This window comes from Schistocerca serialis, chromosome 6 (assembly GCF_023864345.2).
Source record: "Schistocerca serialis cubense isolate TAMUIC-IGC-003099 chromosome 6, iqSchSeri2.2, whole genome shotgun sequence".
Lineage (NCBI taxonomy): Eukaryota > Metazoa > Arthropoda > Insecta > Orthoptera > Acrididae > Schistocerca > Schistocerca serialis.
The window spans coordinates 304,082,660-304,099,430 of record NC_064643.1 but is presented as its reverse complement, the minus strand read 5'-3'; the positions used below and the strand labels follow the sequence as shown (position 1 = coordinate 304,099,430).

General features: G+C 39.5%; 1 protein-coding gene across 1 annotated transcript in view; it reads left to right on the top strand.

The window, feature by feature from the left end:
* The window catches only part of LOC126483854 (transmembrane 9 superfamily member 4), a 57,707-nt gene that overhangs the window by 35,785 nt on the left and 5,151 nt on the right, over positions 1–16,771 (top strand). Inside the window, exons 7-8 of the mRNA XM_050107069.1 lie at positions 2,202–2,359; positions 15,033–15,292. Coding sequence (XP_049963026.1) covers positions 2,202–2,359; positions 15,033–15,292 — 418 coding nt within the window. The remainder of the gene's footprint in view (positions 1–2,201; positions 2,360–15,032; positions 15,293–16,771) is intronic.

Genomic DNA, 16,771 nt, shown 5'->3' with positions numbered 1-16,771 from the left:
TTAAGCGAGAAAAAGTTTGGGGAAGATTTGACATTGTGCTTAAAGTTTGTTGGTAGCTGTTAAGAGCTCACATTATGAAACACTAGATGAATATAAACAGGGTAATTTGCACTCCGTTTTAAGCAAAAGCTAGTTTTTACACATCTCCATGTTTTACATGTCTCCTGAACTGTGTGACATACAATGATACAATATTGCAGATACATTGAGTGATAATATATGTAGATATTGTTTGCAAATATAGTGAGTAGTAAAGAAGAAATAAATTAAACCTTCATGTCTAATGCTGATGTTACATGAACAGCAAACATGTAGTAAGCGATAAACATTATCCCTTTCATAAATTTTTTTTTTTTTTTTTTTTTTTTTTGGGGGGGGGGGGGGGGTGAGAAAAAGTTTCATAGGGATTTGAAAGTGTGTGTAAAATTTGTTGGAAGTCACTTAATTGCTATCATTCTCAAATAATGGGTGAATGAAGTCTGGGTATCTGTGTGCCATGCGTTATGCTGCCTCAAGACAAAGACACAGTTTTGAACTGTAATATTCATCTTATTGTGTTGAATTGTTAACATAATACTATACTGCTTAATGAGTAGATTATGAAAACTTTTTAAATTCAGTCAATATTTAGACGAAATTGAAAACTGAATTTGCCACTACATTACAGCTTGTATCAGGTTCCAGCATAGTGTTTTAGTATTACAGATTGTGGTGGCCCGGTGTAATGTTAAGCTATCTCTATACAGCTTAAGCATTTTCGTGGCCTTAATTGTTGAAGAATGCTGGTTCTGCTTTCTTGCAGCGCCGATGTCTTCTGCTAACACCAGACGCTTCTCTGAAGATTTCACTGCTAGGAAGGGGACTTTTTCATTCTCTCTCCTCTCTCTTCTTATTTAAAAAATACGCTACTATTGGAATATCATTCAATGCACCAGAACATATTTATTTCCACTTTGTAAAAAAAAAAAAAAAAAAAACTTCACGACCTAAGCCCACACATCACCGGACACCCACAATCAGTTAATTACACATTTTTGAACACAATTAATACATAAGCTTTTATCATGGCTGACTATCCACACCCAGTCCATGTACTCTCAACAGCAGTTCAACGTCTAATAAACAGTCACTATTTCGAGTCTCTCCGTTTGTTTTTTAACAATACAATACTACATTACTCTTTGCAGCAGGCCACGGAGCTTCTGGGCCGTATTTGCTTATTCTTGACAGGTCGCGCTGAACACTTGCCAGCGCCGACGAATTATTTCCCTGCCAGTTTCGCATACACAAACAATAAATGGGTGCAGTATCCCATGCTCATCCTTACGCCCTGCTTTAAAATAACGCGTGTTCGAAACGGCTGGAACACAAGTGTCTCCAGACTTTCGTAAAATTCTGGGGGCACTACAAGATGTATCTGTACTCCAGTCTTACTGCTATGGAGTATGGCTACAAGAGATATAGAAGTGATGTTACGAATACAGAAAATAGATATAGTTCATTACATATAATGACATTGTGAACAAGTGAACGTTTGCCTTGAGAAATTAAGTGAATTACGTGTTATTTTCACTGACCTACGTGAAACATGCCGCCACACTGGGAGATAACACTGTTCTTGGGGTGTGTGTGTGTGAGTGTGAGTGAGTATTGAGAGAATATAATTGCAATTTTCATAAATGATTTCCTTTTCTTGTTAATGTTTGAGGTAATCATATCTTAAACTCAGAGATAGCTTATGATTAAATACATAACAATTCTTTTCTTCTGCATCGGATTTATACATAATAGTTTGTCAATTAAGTTTAAAATATGATCAGTTATTTATTTGCATATTTTTTGTCGTTGAAACATTCTGTTCTTTGAATTGTGAATGAGATGGTGTTTACAATAATACTATTGTACACAAGGTTAGTTAATCTGATTCATGGTGTTCCTCCCACAGAATGTTTATTTCTTGGTTTTGTTTGCAGAACTTGAATAAGCGAAACATTAACATCCTGAGATGTATGAGACTGAAGTCTTTCCAAATATGAGATGATTAAGTGTGCCTCCAGCAGACAGTGATATAGTAATTATTTTTGTCTTTTGACTGTGTGTGTTTCATCAGTGTTAAACGGACTTAAACTGTATTGACTTTTTTATGTTACATTGTGCATACATACATCTGTGCTTATTATTCCATTGTGTTGTTTTTTCAGTTTTTGCAATGCTGGGCATGCTTTCACCGGCATCTCGGGGAGCCCTCATGACTGCAGCAATTTTTCTCTACGTCTTTATGGGTCTGATTGCTGGTTATTTTTCTGCAAGGTTATATAAGACAATGAAAGGAAGAGAATGGAAGAGGGCAGCTTTTCTGGTAGGTTATTTGTTGGGACATTTGTGCATTTTGTATTGTGCCGCATTTACACCACTGTAATTCATAACAAGGATGTATTAGGGAATTGTTTTTTTCTTTCAGGTATATATGAGGATTCCTTGTTATAAGTGCGACAGAAGACATATAGAACAATTTTTTACTTGATGGGAAAACTCTGTGATTAATATGTAAATTTATACTCACAGGTTATGCTAAATCAGTCATTCCAGTCATTAGCACTACAGCTTACAAAAAGTGATATTGTTTTTTATTTGTCATAAACATTCATATCTTGTCCAGTTGTGTATGGTGTATTGTGAAACATTCATCCACATGAAGGGCAACTAAACATACATTACATTTGAAACAGGTTTCCCCCATGATCTCTTCGTTCATAACATATTTTGCTCCTTCTAGAGCAATCAGTTTTTGTCCAAGTTGGCATTATTTTCACTGGAAAATTCTCCAGCTTGCTGCTTGAAGCCTGAAGCCTTAGTGGATTTTCTACATTACTTTATTGTCCCTTACAAGTGTAGAATGGAAAAGTGCATTCTTCAAGAGCTGCTCTGCCACAATGAGCCAGTGTCATGGACATTGTCTTGGGTGCTGGGTTCAGTATGTGGCAAATTATGCTTGCATTTAACATTGGTGTGTCCAGGGATATAAATACATCTTCTGATACTCCTTGAAAATCTTCACGTAAGTGGATATGAGGACAGATGATCACATTTGTCAATTCCACCCATTTCTTGGTTGTAGTCGATAAAACAGTTAGGTCCTAACCTTTTGTCCAGCATCTCCAAATACTCTGGTCTGTCATTAAATGTTGACATTAGGTGAACGTTTTTCCAAGCAACCCATTTCACTGCAAGAATATTGTTTGATAAAGGAAATGTTAGTTCCTCTTTCCTCAGTTTAGTTCTATTGAGCACGGGTGGCGTATTTTTTCTTGTTGGTCTTAGAGCATGAGTGAATTGTTGTGCCTAGCAAATCCCTGAACAGGTTGGTAGAGCTACACTGGTTGTCCATGTTAATTGTTCCATGTTAATTGTTCCATGTTAATTGTTCCATGTTCCCCAGAGTCTCTCACAGTTCCTCTCTTCCAGCATGTATCTTCCGATTAGAACAGTATCCATTCTCTGAAGAGAAGAGCATACTTGATATATCTTTATGCCAAATCTGATTCTCTTTGATGGATTACATAGAACATCTGAGATTACTAAAATGCTCCAGTGCCTGTAAGCTGACTTCCATGCAGAACAGAGTTTATACAGTATGTTGCCACAGCCATTTGATTACAAGTCAGTCTTTTTTTTTAAGTTCATAACACTTTTACAAACTGACCTAGCTTGCCATACATCAAGTGCTGCTGTCTTAGGGACAGTACAATTCATCCTGGTAATTATAGATGAAGTAGCCAGTAGTAGGCCAGTGTATGTGACACGAGCTATAGTTACAGAAGTATGGGTCAGTACCTTAGTTTGGGGGAGGGAGGGAATTTTTGTTGTAAAATAGCTTCACCTAATGTCCATCAGTTATCCTTAATTTACTTAAAAACTCATTCACATTATCAAACTTTGCTTGTTTAAGGCTTTTGCTGGCTGGTTCCACATAACTTCAAGAATAACCTTTTTTTCCTAGTTTTAATATTGTTGCCTTACACATTGCAAGTTGCACCAGAAAATATACTTTGATGTAATTGTGTAGATAAAAAATCTGCTCAACAAGCAGTGGCAGGAGAAAACACACACAAAGGTATTGAAATTTGCAAGCTTTTGGAACCAGTGGCTCCTCCTCCTGACAAAGTGTGAAGGGGAAGGAAGACGGGTGAAGAAAAATAACTGCAGGAAACTGGGAGAGTTTGGAAAAGTTGCCCAGAACCCCAGAGCAGGGGAAACTTACCAGTCAGGAAGGAAAGAGTGATTGATGGGGACTGCACTAGATGAGTTTTGAAAACCTGAGAGTTCTCAGCTCAAAAGTTCAGTATTTCCATTTGCCACCTGCATCTCACCATCACCTTTATGTGGGGAATAGTGATCTATCATTTTTATAAAAAAAAATGTTGTCTCTATGCCAAGCTGAGAATTTTTGATGTTGCAATACCAGAGAAGGAAAGTTGCTACTCACCTTATAGCAGAGATGCTGAGTCACGATAGGCACAGCGCAGCAAATAGATTCACACAACTATAGCTTTCGGCCATTAAGGCCTTTGTCAGCAGTACACACACACACACACACACACACACACACACACACACACACACACACACAAACGCAACTTGCCCACACGTCTGCAGTCTCAGAGAGCTGAAACTACACTTAATGGCCGAAAGCTATAATTGTGTGAATCTTTTTGTTGTGCCTATCGCGACTCAGCATCTCTGTCATATGGTGAGTAGCAACTTTCCTCCTCTGGTATTGTTACATTCCATCCTGGATTATCCATTGTTTAATTTTTTATGTTGCTGTTATATAATGTGAAAGTACACTCAGGAGCATATGAATTACATAAGGTTGCAGCTTCAGTGAGAGCTGTTGCCACAATGGCGTTTAGCATGTCACGTTACTGGGTTATTGTCGGACGTTGTATAGGCCACTGGTTCAACAGTTGCATGCATGATTGATAAGGAAAGAAGTATCAATGGATCTGAGCCTGGTCATAAGTGGTTATCCAAAGTGTGGTGCACAGCTTCTCTGACACCGTGCAGATATGGAGCTTTTCATGTTCCACCTTATCAGTGGTGTACTTTGAGTAGCTTGACTAGAGGAAAACCTCTGTTTTGAAAAACTGTGTGTCTGACAAGAGTAACTGTTTATTATTGCAGATTATAATAGCAGCTAGATGTGCCACAGTGCAACAATTCGGCTAGTTCACCAAAACTGGTGAGCAGCCATGCTGTCCAGAAAATTCTCCTCATTAAGAGCATAGAAGGGGAACTGTATACTGTTGTTTCATCTAACATGCCCCTTATCTTGGACATGGTGCATCATACCTGTTATTCGTTATTATTAAAATCCAGCTCTTTTTATTATTACAACCTGTTTTGACCTCTAGACCATTCTCAAGTGATTAGTAATTAGTTATGCAGTATATCCAAGATAAGGAGCACTGTTGGACAAAATAACATGTCATTTGTCCAGCCTGATATGAAGGGTGCTTTTTCGTTACAACAGATTGTAAACTTCTTTTGTGATAACCATTTCCTGATTACTTGAAATTGGCCTAGGGGCTGAAATTAATTGTGACAGTAAATATGGTTTTATGTAACAACAGCTGCTGTTTAATGCAATTCCTTTACACATTTGCTCACAGCATGTCACAGGACACAGGAACACCATGGTTGGTCTCTCAGGAAGTTCGAGAACAGGCCACGTGGCCTAATGGTCACTCCGATGGCAATGTGTTGTATCAGAACATTGAAAACCACACAAGGCAGCAGGTTTGTTTTATAGGGAGGGGGAGATGGTTACATTAGATGAAAAAGCCTCCTAACACATCTGCCATAGTTTGTTAGAAACAAATGATACGGAAACCTACTATTCAGAAGTACAGTCATATTCACTTACTTGCCTGCAGCACCTTGCGTGTGACTAGTACCTTTAGAAAGAGTACACACCACATCATCACTACTGAATTATGAGATTATCTTTGAGGAACATTCCACCTCCAAAAGGGTGCTTGTGTGCCCTCTTGAGTCAATTATGTGTAGCACACCTAGGACACCAATGAGCTAGTTGTGCACTTCGTGGGACTAACTCTGTTCAGTCTCCACCAGTAGTGGGCACTAGTTGGAGCGATCATAAACCAGGGTTGTACCCAAAATCTTTTGGTATCTTGCCAACGAGGGACATAGTTTTGTTGTTTCTGAGCCTCATACTTGATTCCACACTTAAAGGACCTTGAAGGCAGTGAATATCTTGATGTGACTTATTTATAGATGTCCATGAACCATTGACCTTGCCGTTGGTGGGGAGGCTTGCGTGCCTCAGCGATACAGGTAGCCGTACCGTAGGTGCAGCCACAACGGAGGGGTATCTGTTGAGAGGCCAGACAAACGTGTGGTTCCTGAAGAAGGGCAGCAGCCTTTTCAGTAGTTGCAAGGGCAACAGTCTAGATGATTGACTGATCTGCCCTTGTAACACTAACCAAAATGGCCTTGCTGTTCTGGTACTGCGAACGGCTGAAAGCAAGGGGAACTTACGGCCGTAATTTTTCCCGAGGGCATGCAGCTTTACTGTATGGTTAAATGATGATGGCGTCCTCTTGGGTAAAATAGAACGGCTGAAAGCAAGGGGAACTTACAGCCGTAATTTTTCCTGAGGGCATGCAGCTTTACTGTATGGTTAAATGATGATGGCGTCCTCTTGGGTAAAATATTCCAGAGGTAAAATAATCCCCCATTCGGATCTCCGGGCGGGGACTGCTCAAGAGGATGTCGTTATCAGGAGAAAGAAAACTGGCGTTTACAGATCGGAGCGTGGAATGTCAGATCCCTTAATTGGGCAGGTAGGTTAGAAAATTTAAAAAGGGAAATCAATAGGTTAAAGTTAGATATAGTGGGAATTAGTGAAGTTCGGTGGCAGGAGGAACAAGACTTTTGGTCAGGTGAATACAGGGTTACAAATACAAAATCAAATAGGGGTAATGCAGGAGTAGGTTTAATAATGAATAGGAAAATAGAAATGCGGGTAAGCTACTACGAACAGCATAGTGAACACATTATTGTGGCCAAGATAGATAGAAAGCCCACGCCTACTACAGTAGTACAAGTTTATATGCCAACTAGCTCTGCAGATGACGAAGAAATTGAAGAAATGTATAATGAAATAAAAGAAATTATTCAGATTGTGAAGGAGGGGAGACAAAAATTTAATAGTCATGGGTGACTGGAATTCGGCAGTAGGAAAAGGGAGAGAAGGAAACGTAGTGGGTGAATGTGGATTGGGGGTAAGAAATGAGAGGAAGCCACCTGGTAGAATTTTGCACAGAGCACAACTTAATCATAGCTAACACTTGGTTCAAGAATCATGAAAGAAGGTTGTATACATGGAAGAAGCCTGGAGATACTGACGGGTTTCAGATAGATTATATAATGGTAAGACAGAGATTTAGGAACCAGGTTTTAAATTGTAAGACATTTCCAGGGGCAAATGTTGATTCTGACCACAATCTATTGGTTATGACCTGTAGATTAAAACTGAAGAAACTGCAAAAAGGTGGGAATTTAAGGAGATGGGACCTGGATAAACTGACTAAACCAGAGGTTGTAGAGAGTTCCAGGGAGAGCATAAGGGAACAATTGAATGGGGGAAAGAAATGCAGTAGAAGAAGAATGGGTAGCTTGGAGGGATGAAGTAGTGAAGGCAGCAGAGGATCAAGTAGGTAAAAAGACGAGGGCTAGTAGAAATCCTTGGGTAACAGAAGAAATACTGAATTTAATTGATGAAAGGAGAAAATATAAAAATGCAGTAAATGAAGCAGGCAAAAAGGAATACAAACGTCTCAAAAATGAGATCGACAGGAAGTGCAAAATGGCTAAGCAGGCATGGCTAGAGGACAAATGTAAGGATGTAGAGGCTTATCTCACTAGGGGTAAGATAGATACAGCCTACAGGAAAATTAAAGAGACCTTCAGAAAAAAGAGAACCACGTGTATGAATATCAAAAGCTCAGATGGAAACCCAGTTCTAAGCAAAGAAGGTAAAGCAGAAAGGTGGAAGGAGTATATAGAGGGTCTATACAAGGGCGATGTACTTGGGGACAATATTATGGAAATGGAAGAGGATTTGGGTGAAGATGAAATGGGAGATACAATACTGCGTGAAGAGCTTGACAGAGCACTGAAAGACCTGAGTCGAAACAAGGCCCTGGGAGTAGACAACATTCCATTAGAACTACTGACAGCCTTGGGAGAGCCAGTCCTGACAAAACTCTACCATCTGGTGAGCAAGATATATGAAACAGGTGAAATACCCTCAGGCTTCAAGAAGAATATAAGAATTCCAATCCCAAAGAAAGCAGGTGTTGACAAATGTGAAAATTACCGAACTATCAGTTTAATAAGTCACGGATGCAAAATACTAACGTGGATTCTGTACAGATGAATGGAAAAACTAGTAGAAGCCGACCTCGGGGAAGATCAGTTTGGATTCCGTAGAAATGTTGGAACACGTGAGGCAATACTGACCCTACGACTTATCTTAGAAGCTAGATTAAGGAAAGGCAAACCTACATTTCTAGCATTTGTAGATTTAGAGAAAGCTTTTGACAATGTTGACTGGAATATGCTCTTTCAAATTCTGAAGGCGGCAGGGGTAAAATACAGGGAGCGAAAGGCTATTTACAATTTGTACAGAAAGCAGATGGCAGTTATATGAGTCGAGGGACATGAAGGGGAAGCAGTGGTTTGGAAGGGAGTGAGACAGGGTTGTAGCCTATCCCCTATGTTATTCAATCTGTATATTGAGCAAGCAGTGAAGGAAACAAAAAAACAAAAAAAATTGGAGTAGGTATTAAAATCCATGGAGAAGAAATAAAAACGTTGAGGTTCGCCGATGACATTGTAATTCTGTCAGAGACAGCAAAGGACTTGGAAGAGCAGTTGAATGGAATGGATAGTGTCTTGAAAGGAGGGTATAAGATGAACATCAACTAAAGCATACGAGGATAATGGAATGTAGTCGAATTACGTCGGGTGATGCTGAGGGAATTAGATTAGGAAATGAGACACTTAAAGTAGTAAAGGAGTTTTGCTATTTGGGGAGCAAAATAACTGATGATGGTCGAAGTAGAGAGGATATAAAATGCAGACTGGCAATGGCAAGGAAAGCATTTCTGAAGAAGAGAAATTTGTTAACATCGAGTACAGATTTAAGTATCAGGATGTCTTTTCTAACAGTATTTGTATGAAGTGTAGCCATGTATGGATATGAAACATGGACGATAAATAGTTTAGACCAGAAGAGAATAGAAGCTTTTGAAATGTGGTGCTACAGAAGAATGCTGAAGATTAGATGGGTAGATCACATAACTAATGAGGAGGTATTGAATAGGATTGGGGAGAAGAGAACATAACTAATGAGGAGGTATTGAATAGGATTGGGGAGAAGAGAAGTTTGTGGCACAACTTGACTAGAAGAAGGGATCGGTTGGTAGGACATGTGTTGAGGCATCAAGGGATCACAAATTTAGCAGTGGAGGGCAGCGTGGAGGGTAAAAATCGTAGAGGGAGACCAAGAGATGAATACACTAAGCAGATTCAGAAGGATGTAGATTGCAGTAGGTACCGGGAGATGAAGAAGCTTGCACAGGGTAGAGTAGCATGGAGAGCTGCATCAAACCAGTCTCAGGACTGAAGACCACATCATCAACAACAACAGGATAGGATACAGGGCATGTCTGCCTGAGTTTTATAAAGTTTTCATGAGATTCTGGCTTGATTATGGATGCACGGCATATGGATTATAGACACCCACTTATCTACAGACCATTGATTCTGACCACGTTCTTCAGGACGAGCCCTATACCAAGTCTCTGTGCTCAAGCTAGAGGCTACCACTTACCATCAAGCAGCAAATGGTGGGCCAGTCATGTAAGATTCTCTCTGTTTCAGTCTTGAGCATACCAAACCATTGTTAGCCCTGCTATGTAAGAAATTTTCTCAAATTGTCTCTGAGCAATGAGACCCTTTGGGTTCTATGTGAAGCTTGAACTAGATACTTTGTGTGGGTCAAGTAGCAAACCATATTCCATATTGTGACTGACTGCCACCCAACTTACAGGAGCAGCCTTGAGTAATTTTTAGAGTTAGTGAGGTAAAAGAGAAAGTGCACTCTGGTACATGTTTTTAGGACAACTTTTTTAAGAAATTTTATATGAGCACCAGTACATTATAGCTGTATTTACAGACAAGTCTCGGCTCAGTGATATTTCCTGATTGTGCTCTCAAGCTCCCGTAACTACATGAATTTCTGCGATTATACAATTAACTGTAGCCTCGAGGGCATTGGAGCAGATGAGAAGCATTTGGATTGAAATATTCCTCATCCGCTCCCTCTTCTTTAGTGGTCTACTGTTTCTACAATACTATACTCAGCAGACAATACAGCAGAATGTACAGAACTGCCTTTCTCACATACAGAGTCTTGGGAAGGAGGTGTAGTCCTGCTGGCTGCCAGGGTACACGGTAATTCATAGCAATGAATTGGCAGATGTAGCAGCAAAGGAGAGACGCAGTGGTAATACGGTGGTTCATAGATCATCCCCCTGACATGTGATGAACTCACTTCTGGGGGACAGTCATGTCTAGTTGGGAAAAAGAATGGTTGGAGTGATGGACAATAAACTGCTGTTAGCAAAATCAGCAAACATGGCTGTAGCTTATTTCCTTACAACCATGCAGAAGGGATGAGGTCCTTCTCACCTGTCTACAGAATGCATAATGCGTGGCTTCTTACTCCAACGATAGGACCTTCCAGTGTGTGGTGATTGTGGTGTACAAATACAGTGTGCCACATTTTAGTTGACTACTTTTACCTTCTGACATTAGGGTAGTGTCTGATGTATTTGTAGACCTAAGTTTTATTTTTGTTGACTATGAGACAAATGTGGCACGACTTTGAAGAGTCTGTGAAATGTCCAACAAAGTCTAGGGAGGAGTTATTAATGTGTTACTTGGGTAGCTGACTCATCCATATTTTCTGTAAGTCATCAGCAAGCTACAACCTCTGACAATAAAATTCGGTGAATGAAGTCAGAACGGTCAATCAGGCAACACTGGCAACTCACAGCGCTGCACCTGCATAGCCCCCGGTGTTGGTAACCTGCCCCCAGCGTAGTTCAGTTGAGCACCCTGTGTGTTCCATGTTAGACCTGTTGGACGAAGTGCTTCTTTAGTGCGTTGGTTCTGAACTGAGAACAGGACAATGAATGAACAAAGGATCAATTTAAAGTTTTGTTTTAAGCTTGGTAAGACACTGAAAGAAATGCATGCAATGCTGGTACGTGTTTATAGGGATCAAGCACTGTCCATTAAGTGTGTGTAAGAGTGGTTCACTCGTTTTCAAGGAGACTGGGAAAGTGTTTCTGACAATCCACATAGTGGAAGACCAGCGACTGCTGTCAGTGACGAAAACATTGAGAAAGTGAGGACATTAATCATGAACAACAGCTGATTAACTGTGCGCATGATATTGGATGAACTGCAGGTGAACTGTGAATCTGTGTGACAAATCCTTACCCAGGAGTTAGGGAAGAGAAAAATGTGTTGTCTTCTGCCACATCACTTGACTGATGATCAGAAGCAGTCACGTTTAGAGGCTTCACAGGATTTTGGTGAAATGATGGATGCGACACCCAATTTCTTGAACCGTATTCACTAAGGATGAAACCTGGTGTCTCCGGTACGACTCTGAAACGAAGCGGTGAAGCATAGAATGGCGTTCTCCAACATCACCTCGTTTGAAAAAGGTCAGAGCCGAAAAATCACACATCAAAACAATGCTTATCACCTTTTTCGGTAGTCAAGGAATTATCCACAAGGAGTTTCTACCTGAGGAAACAATACTGAACGCTGCACAGTACGTTGAAATTTTGACCCGTTTCATGTGACGTCTCCGCAGGATACGACCCCAGTATGCACAACAAAGTTCCTGTTTTTTTGTTCACAACAACACTTGCCCACACACAGCCAATATCATCACTCAAACTCGCTTTGAAAGGAAAGAGATTTGGTGATATTCCTGGCACCCAACGAAACGTGACACGGCTGTTGAACACCATTACAAAGGAGGACTTCATGCAAAGTTTCCAGGACATGAAGTGCAGAGCTCAGTGGTGCATAGTTGTAGGAGGTGACTATTTCGAAGGACAGTAAGGTAACTGTAGTTCATAGGTCATCTACGTTAATGTTACAGGACTGTTCACCGAACTTTGTCGGAGGCTGTACATATCCCTTTCTTATTTTTTAGTCATCTTTTCATATTATCCATGTTTTCAAAAGAAAATTATAGAACATGTAGCTGAAATTGCAGCATTTTACAGGTTGTGGCAATGTGCATGTTGCCACAAGTAATTTTGGGAGGCAGTGAGTACAATTTTAAGCAAAACTTATTTAACCCTTTTTTAATGTTACATTACTCGAAAAGTGTCTCCAATTCCATTTTTAATGTTAGTATGTTGTAAAAAGTCAGAGGTGTTGTATTATTAATTTATATTAGATTTTTACCATTCCCTACACTTTACCTAAGTAATACTTGACTATGTAGTATTTATTTTTAAGTTACACTGTTATTCCCTTTTGAATACATTACCTGAATTAGCTGTTGTTCTCATGGTCATTTATTGCACAATTTTATTCCCTCGCAGAAAATGCTGTTTATATAACATAATAAACTGTGGCTTTCTGTGCTCTGTGCGTATTGAGGGTAAAATCTCTGTTTTTAGAATTGTCTTCAGTCTTAATTGAACTGGCCATCACCCTTCAGAAAGACTTTGAGAACTTGTATACATGAGATCTGCTAAGTGAACCTGGAACAATAAAACATTTTACCAAGACAGTTCTTTACCTTACCGTGTACACTTCAGTAATTGTTCCTCCTTCACCAACTACGACCATTATTGAGTGCTGTACTGCAATGACACTTAACTCGCATTCAGAAGAATGGCAGTTAAATCTATGCCTGGCCATACAGGTTTAGGATTTTTGGTACTTTCTCTAAATTGCTTAAGGCAAATGTCACGATGATGCAGTTGAAAAGGACACTGACCTGGTTCTTGTAGTCTCTCCTCAGTAACACCACTCTTGATCACGGCTGTGCTGAAAGTTTAGATGAGGGCAGGACTGTGAATGCATAAAAATGTACAAATCACCACCATTTAGTTTGCATTAACACAAACATTTATTCCTTGCAAAGTTTGATTAGGAATAACAGTGACCTGTTTGTTAACAGTGAAAAATTGTTAGTTCACTGAACAAAACCAGCACCTACATTACCTAACAATCTCAGTCTAGTGGCAAAGTTAATTATTCTATTGTGGCACAAAATACAGTACACATTTGCTTGAAAATGTTACATTTTGCACTTAGTACTCTGTTGTTGTAATTTATTATAGTGAATTACCCCTCAGTAGTTAATCTAATTCTGTTAGTGAGCATCACTTTGTCCAACAAGCTCTTGTTTCGATGGAAATAATATTCCATACTCCTGCTAATTATAACATAATTCACTTAAAATGTTCATTAATATAGGTTACAGTAATAACTTAAAAATTATTAAATATTAAAGTTCTTAGTTCCATAGATGACAGTGGGCATATTTTTGCGCCTGACATAGGTTTTACTTGCGGACTTTCTAACTGCGAGCTACCAATTTTGGGTGACAACGGATTACTGAAAGATGGGTGTAAGAATAAATTGTTACTTCATAAAGTACATTCTGCTTTGAAAATCAGCTAGGCTAGATTTTACTCTCCCCCCCCCCCTCCCTCTCTCCCTCTCCCTCTCTTTTTTACTTCTAAATAAGATGTCAAATACCAGTTGTCATCAGTGTTGCTTTTAAAATACTTAAGCAGTTCTTTAATAATAATGATTTACTGACAAAAAAAGTCTTTTACCCACTATTTCACCAGTGTAGGGGTTAAATTTCCAAAACTGCTGAAACGTGTGTTTCTTTATTTCTCATTAAGGAACCAGATACCAGTTTTCATAGGTCTTCCTTAAAAATTGTCTTAATAACAACATACTTTCAAAAAACCTTTCATTTCCTATTTCACCCCCATAAACATGGAAATTTAAAAAATCCCTTTTTAAACAACTGTTGCAGGATAAGATAAACACCTTCTGCAAATTTAAAGTTTCTATCCTTAGTGGTCTGGGCTGGGGACGATGTTTGAGTGAGTGAGTGAGTGAGTGAGTGAGTCAGTCGGGACATTGCCTTTTACTTATAGAGATTAGGGTAAATTACATGAAATTATTAATGAGTTAGTTAATTGATGAATGTTATCTGTCATTTTGTACAGAAAAATTAAAGTAACAAAAAATTAGTCGAAGTTCTGACTCTAACAATGGTTATGATGAAATCTGGGCTGGTTATGAACTTGAATGCTAATTATCTCTTCAGTCAATTAGTTTTTGATAATTCAGAGTATTTTATCAACAGATCTTCTGTTGATGTGGGTCACCTTTCTCAAATGTATTGCTTAACTCACAGGTTTTACATATTGTGAACTGTAATGCTGTCATCAATTAATTATATTTTCAGGTTGTGTGTGTCTAAGTGAAAACTAATTACATCACTGTAAACAGGACAAACAAAATGATAGCCTGAACAATTGGGTGTAAATAAGATCTTGAGATTTAAATGTATTGAAGACAAGATAAAAATTGGCAAAAAATTGGTTTTTTATGGGGATAGAAAAACATAAGATGGGAAGAATGAGTCGTACTATGTCACGTGACAATAGGACTTTTCTTTCCCCTTCTTTTCCTGCCCCAACTTGTTCTGTCTCTAATAAGTGTCTTGGTGTGGTAATTAAATCCTAATCTTTACTCTTTCTTTTTACACTGCGACGAATTTGCCTTTTTTTGTGCTCACTGGTTTCTTGTACATTACGTTTTCTGTACTGATAGTGTAAGTATCAGCTTTCAGCACAAACTGTTTTGTTCTGTTTCAGACTGCCACTTTTTATCCAGCAATTGTTTTTGGAGTTTGTTTCTTCTTAAACTTTTTTATCTGGGGGAAACATTCCAGTGGTGCAGTACCATTCTCCACAATGGTGTCACTGTTATGTATGTGGTTTGGCATTTCCTTACCACTTGTATACTTGGGTTATTACTTTGGGTTTCGCAAACAGCCTTTCCAGCATCCAGTACGGACAAATCAGATTCCACGTCAAGTCCCAGATCAACTTTGGTACATGAATCCTTTCCTGTGGTGAGTGATCAATGACTTAATTATTTTTTTAGTGACAAGTAAATACTTATTTTGCCTATGTTTTGAGTAATATGTAATGTATCTTATTTCATTCAGTGCATTTGCATACATTTTGGGGTAAACTTTCAACTGTCTTGTGTATGTCTTAGTGTTATGGAATAGAGGTGTTAACAGAATAGTAAATTAAAAAGTTCTGGTTAGCTCTAAAGGTAATAAAATGCATTTAAAAATGAGGGTAATCCCAAAGTAAGGTCTCCTATTTTTTATAAGTACACAGATCTGTTTATTTCTGCAATGGTTTACATCAGTTTACAGCTTGAAAATTTAGCTATTTTTTGACATAATCACCAATTCTGTCAATGCAATTTTTTAGACGCTGTGGCAGTTTTTGTATGTCCATGTCATACCAACTCACCGCCATGCTGTTCAGGAAGTTATGAACTTCTTCTTTCACCTCGTCGTCGGAGCTGAATCGCTTTCCGGCCTAATGTTCTTTTAACTTAAGGAACAGGTGATAGTCACTGGGTGCCAAGTCAAGACTATAGGGTGGGTGGGTGATTATGTTCCACTGAAACTGTTGCAGGAGAGCAACGGTTTGCTGAGTGATGTGTGGGCGAGCATTGTCAAGGAGAATGTGTATGCCTTTGCTCAACATTCCTCTTCTCCGGTTGTGAATTACACGTTTGAGTTTTTTCAGAGTCTCACAGTACCTGTCAGCATTAATTGTGCTCCCAATGGGCATAAAGTCGACCAACAATACCCCTTTCTGATCCCAAAAAACAGTTGTCATGACTTTACCGGCATACTGTGTTTGTTTGAATTTCCGCGGCTTTGGCGAAGAAGGATGCCGCGACTGGCGTGATTGTTGCTTGGTCCCGGGTGTAAAGTTGTATGCCCAGGTTTCGTCACCCGTGACAATTGAGTCCAGAAAGTTGCCCTGTTCGGCTGCAAGGCAGTGAAGAAATGCGCGGGAAGCATAAACTCATTGCTGCATGTGGTCCTCAGTCAGCATGCGTGGCACCAATCTTGCACACACCTTCTGGTAGTTCAATGTTTCCCTTACAATTCTGTGAGTGGTGCTTCAGGAAACCTCAGGAACCAACGTGCAGAGATCGTCCTGATCCGCTGATCTTCGTGCATGCTTTGCTCAACCTTCAACACTGTCTCCTCAGAAATTGATGGTCTCCTGCTCCTTTGTTCGCCTTGAATTTCGGTCTGACCAACTACAAACTCTCTACGTGTACTTACGAACATTTTTACATCCATGCACAACTCACCATACACTTCAGTCAATTGGCGATGGATTTCAATCGATGCAGTGCCCTTTGCGTTCAAAAACCAAATAACTGTGTGCAATTCGCACTTGGCGGTGACATCCAACGGGTGTTCCATTCTCAATGGCTGCCAAGCCAAGACTGAGCACCTCAGCGCGGCGTGTGCATGTTAACACAAAGCGTGTGAAGCACTCTTCATAACAGT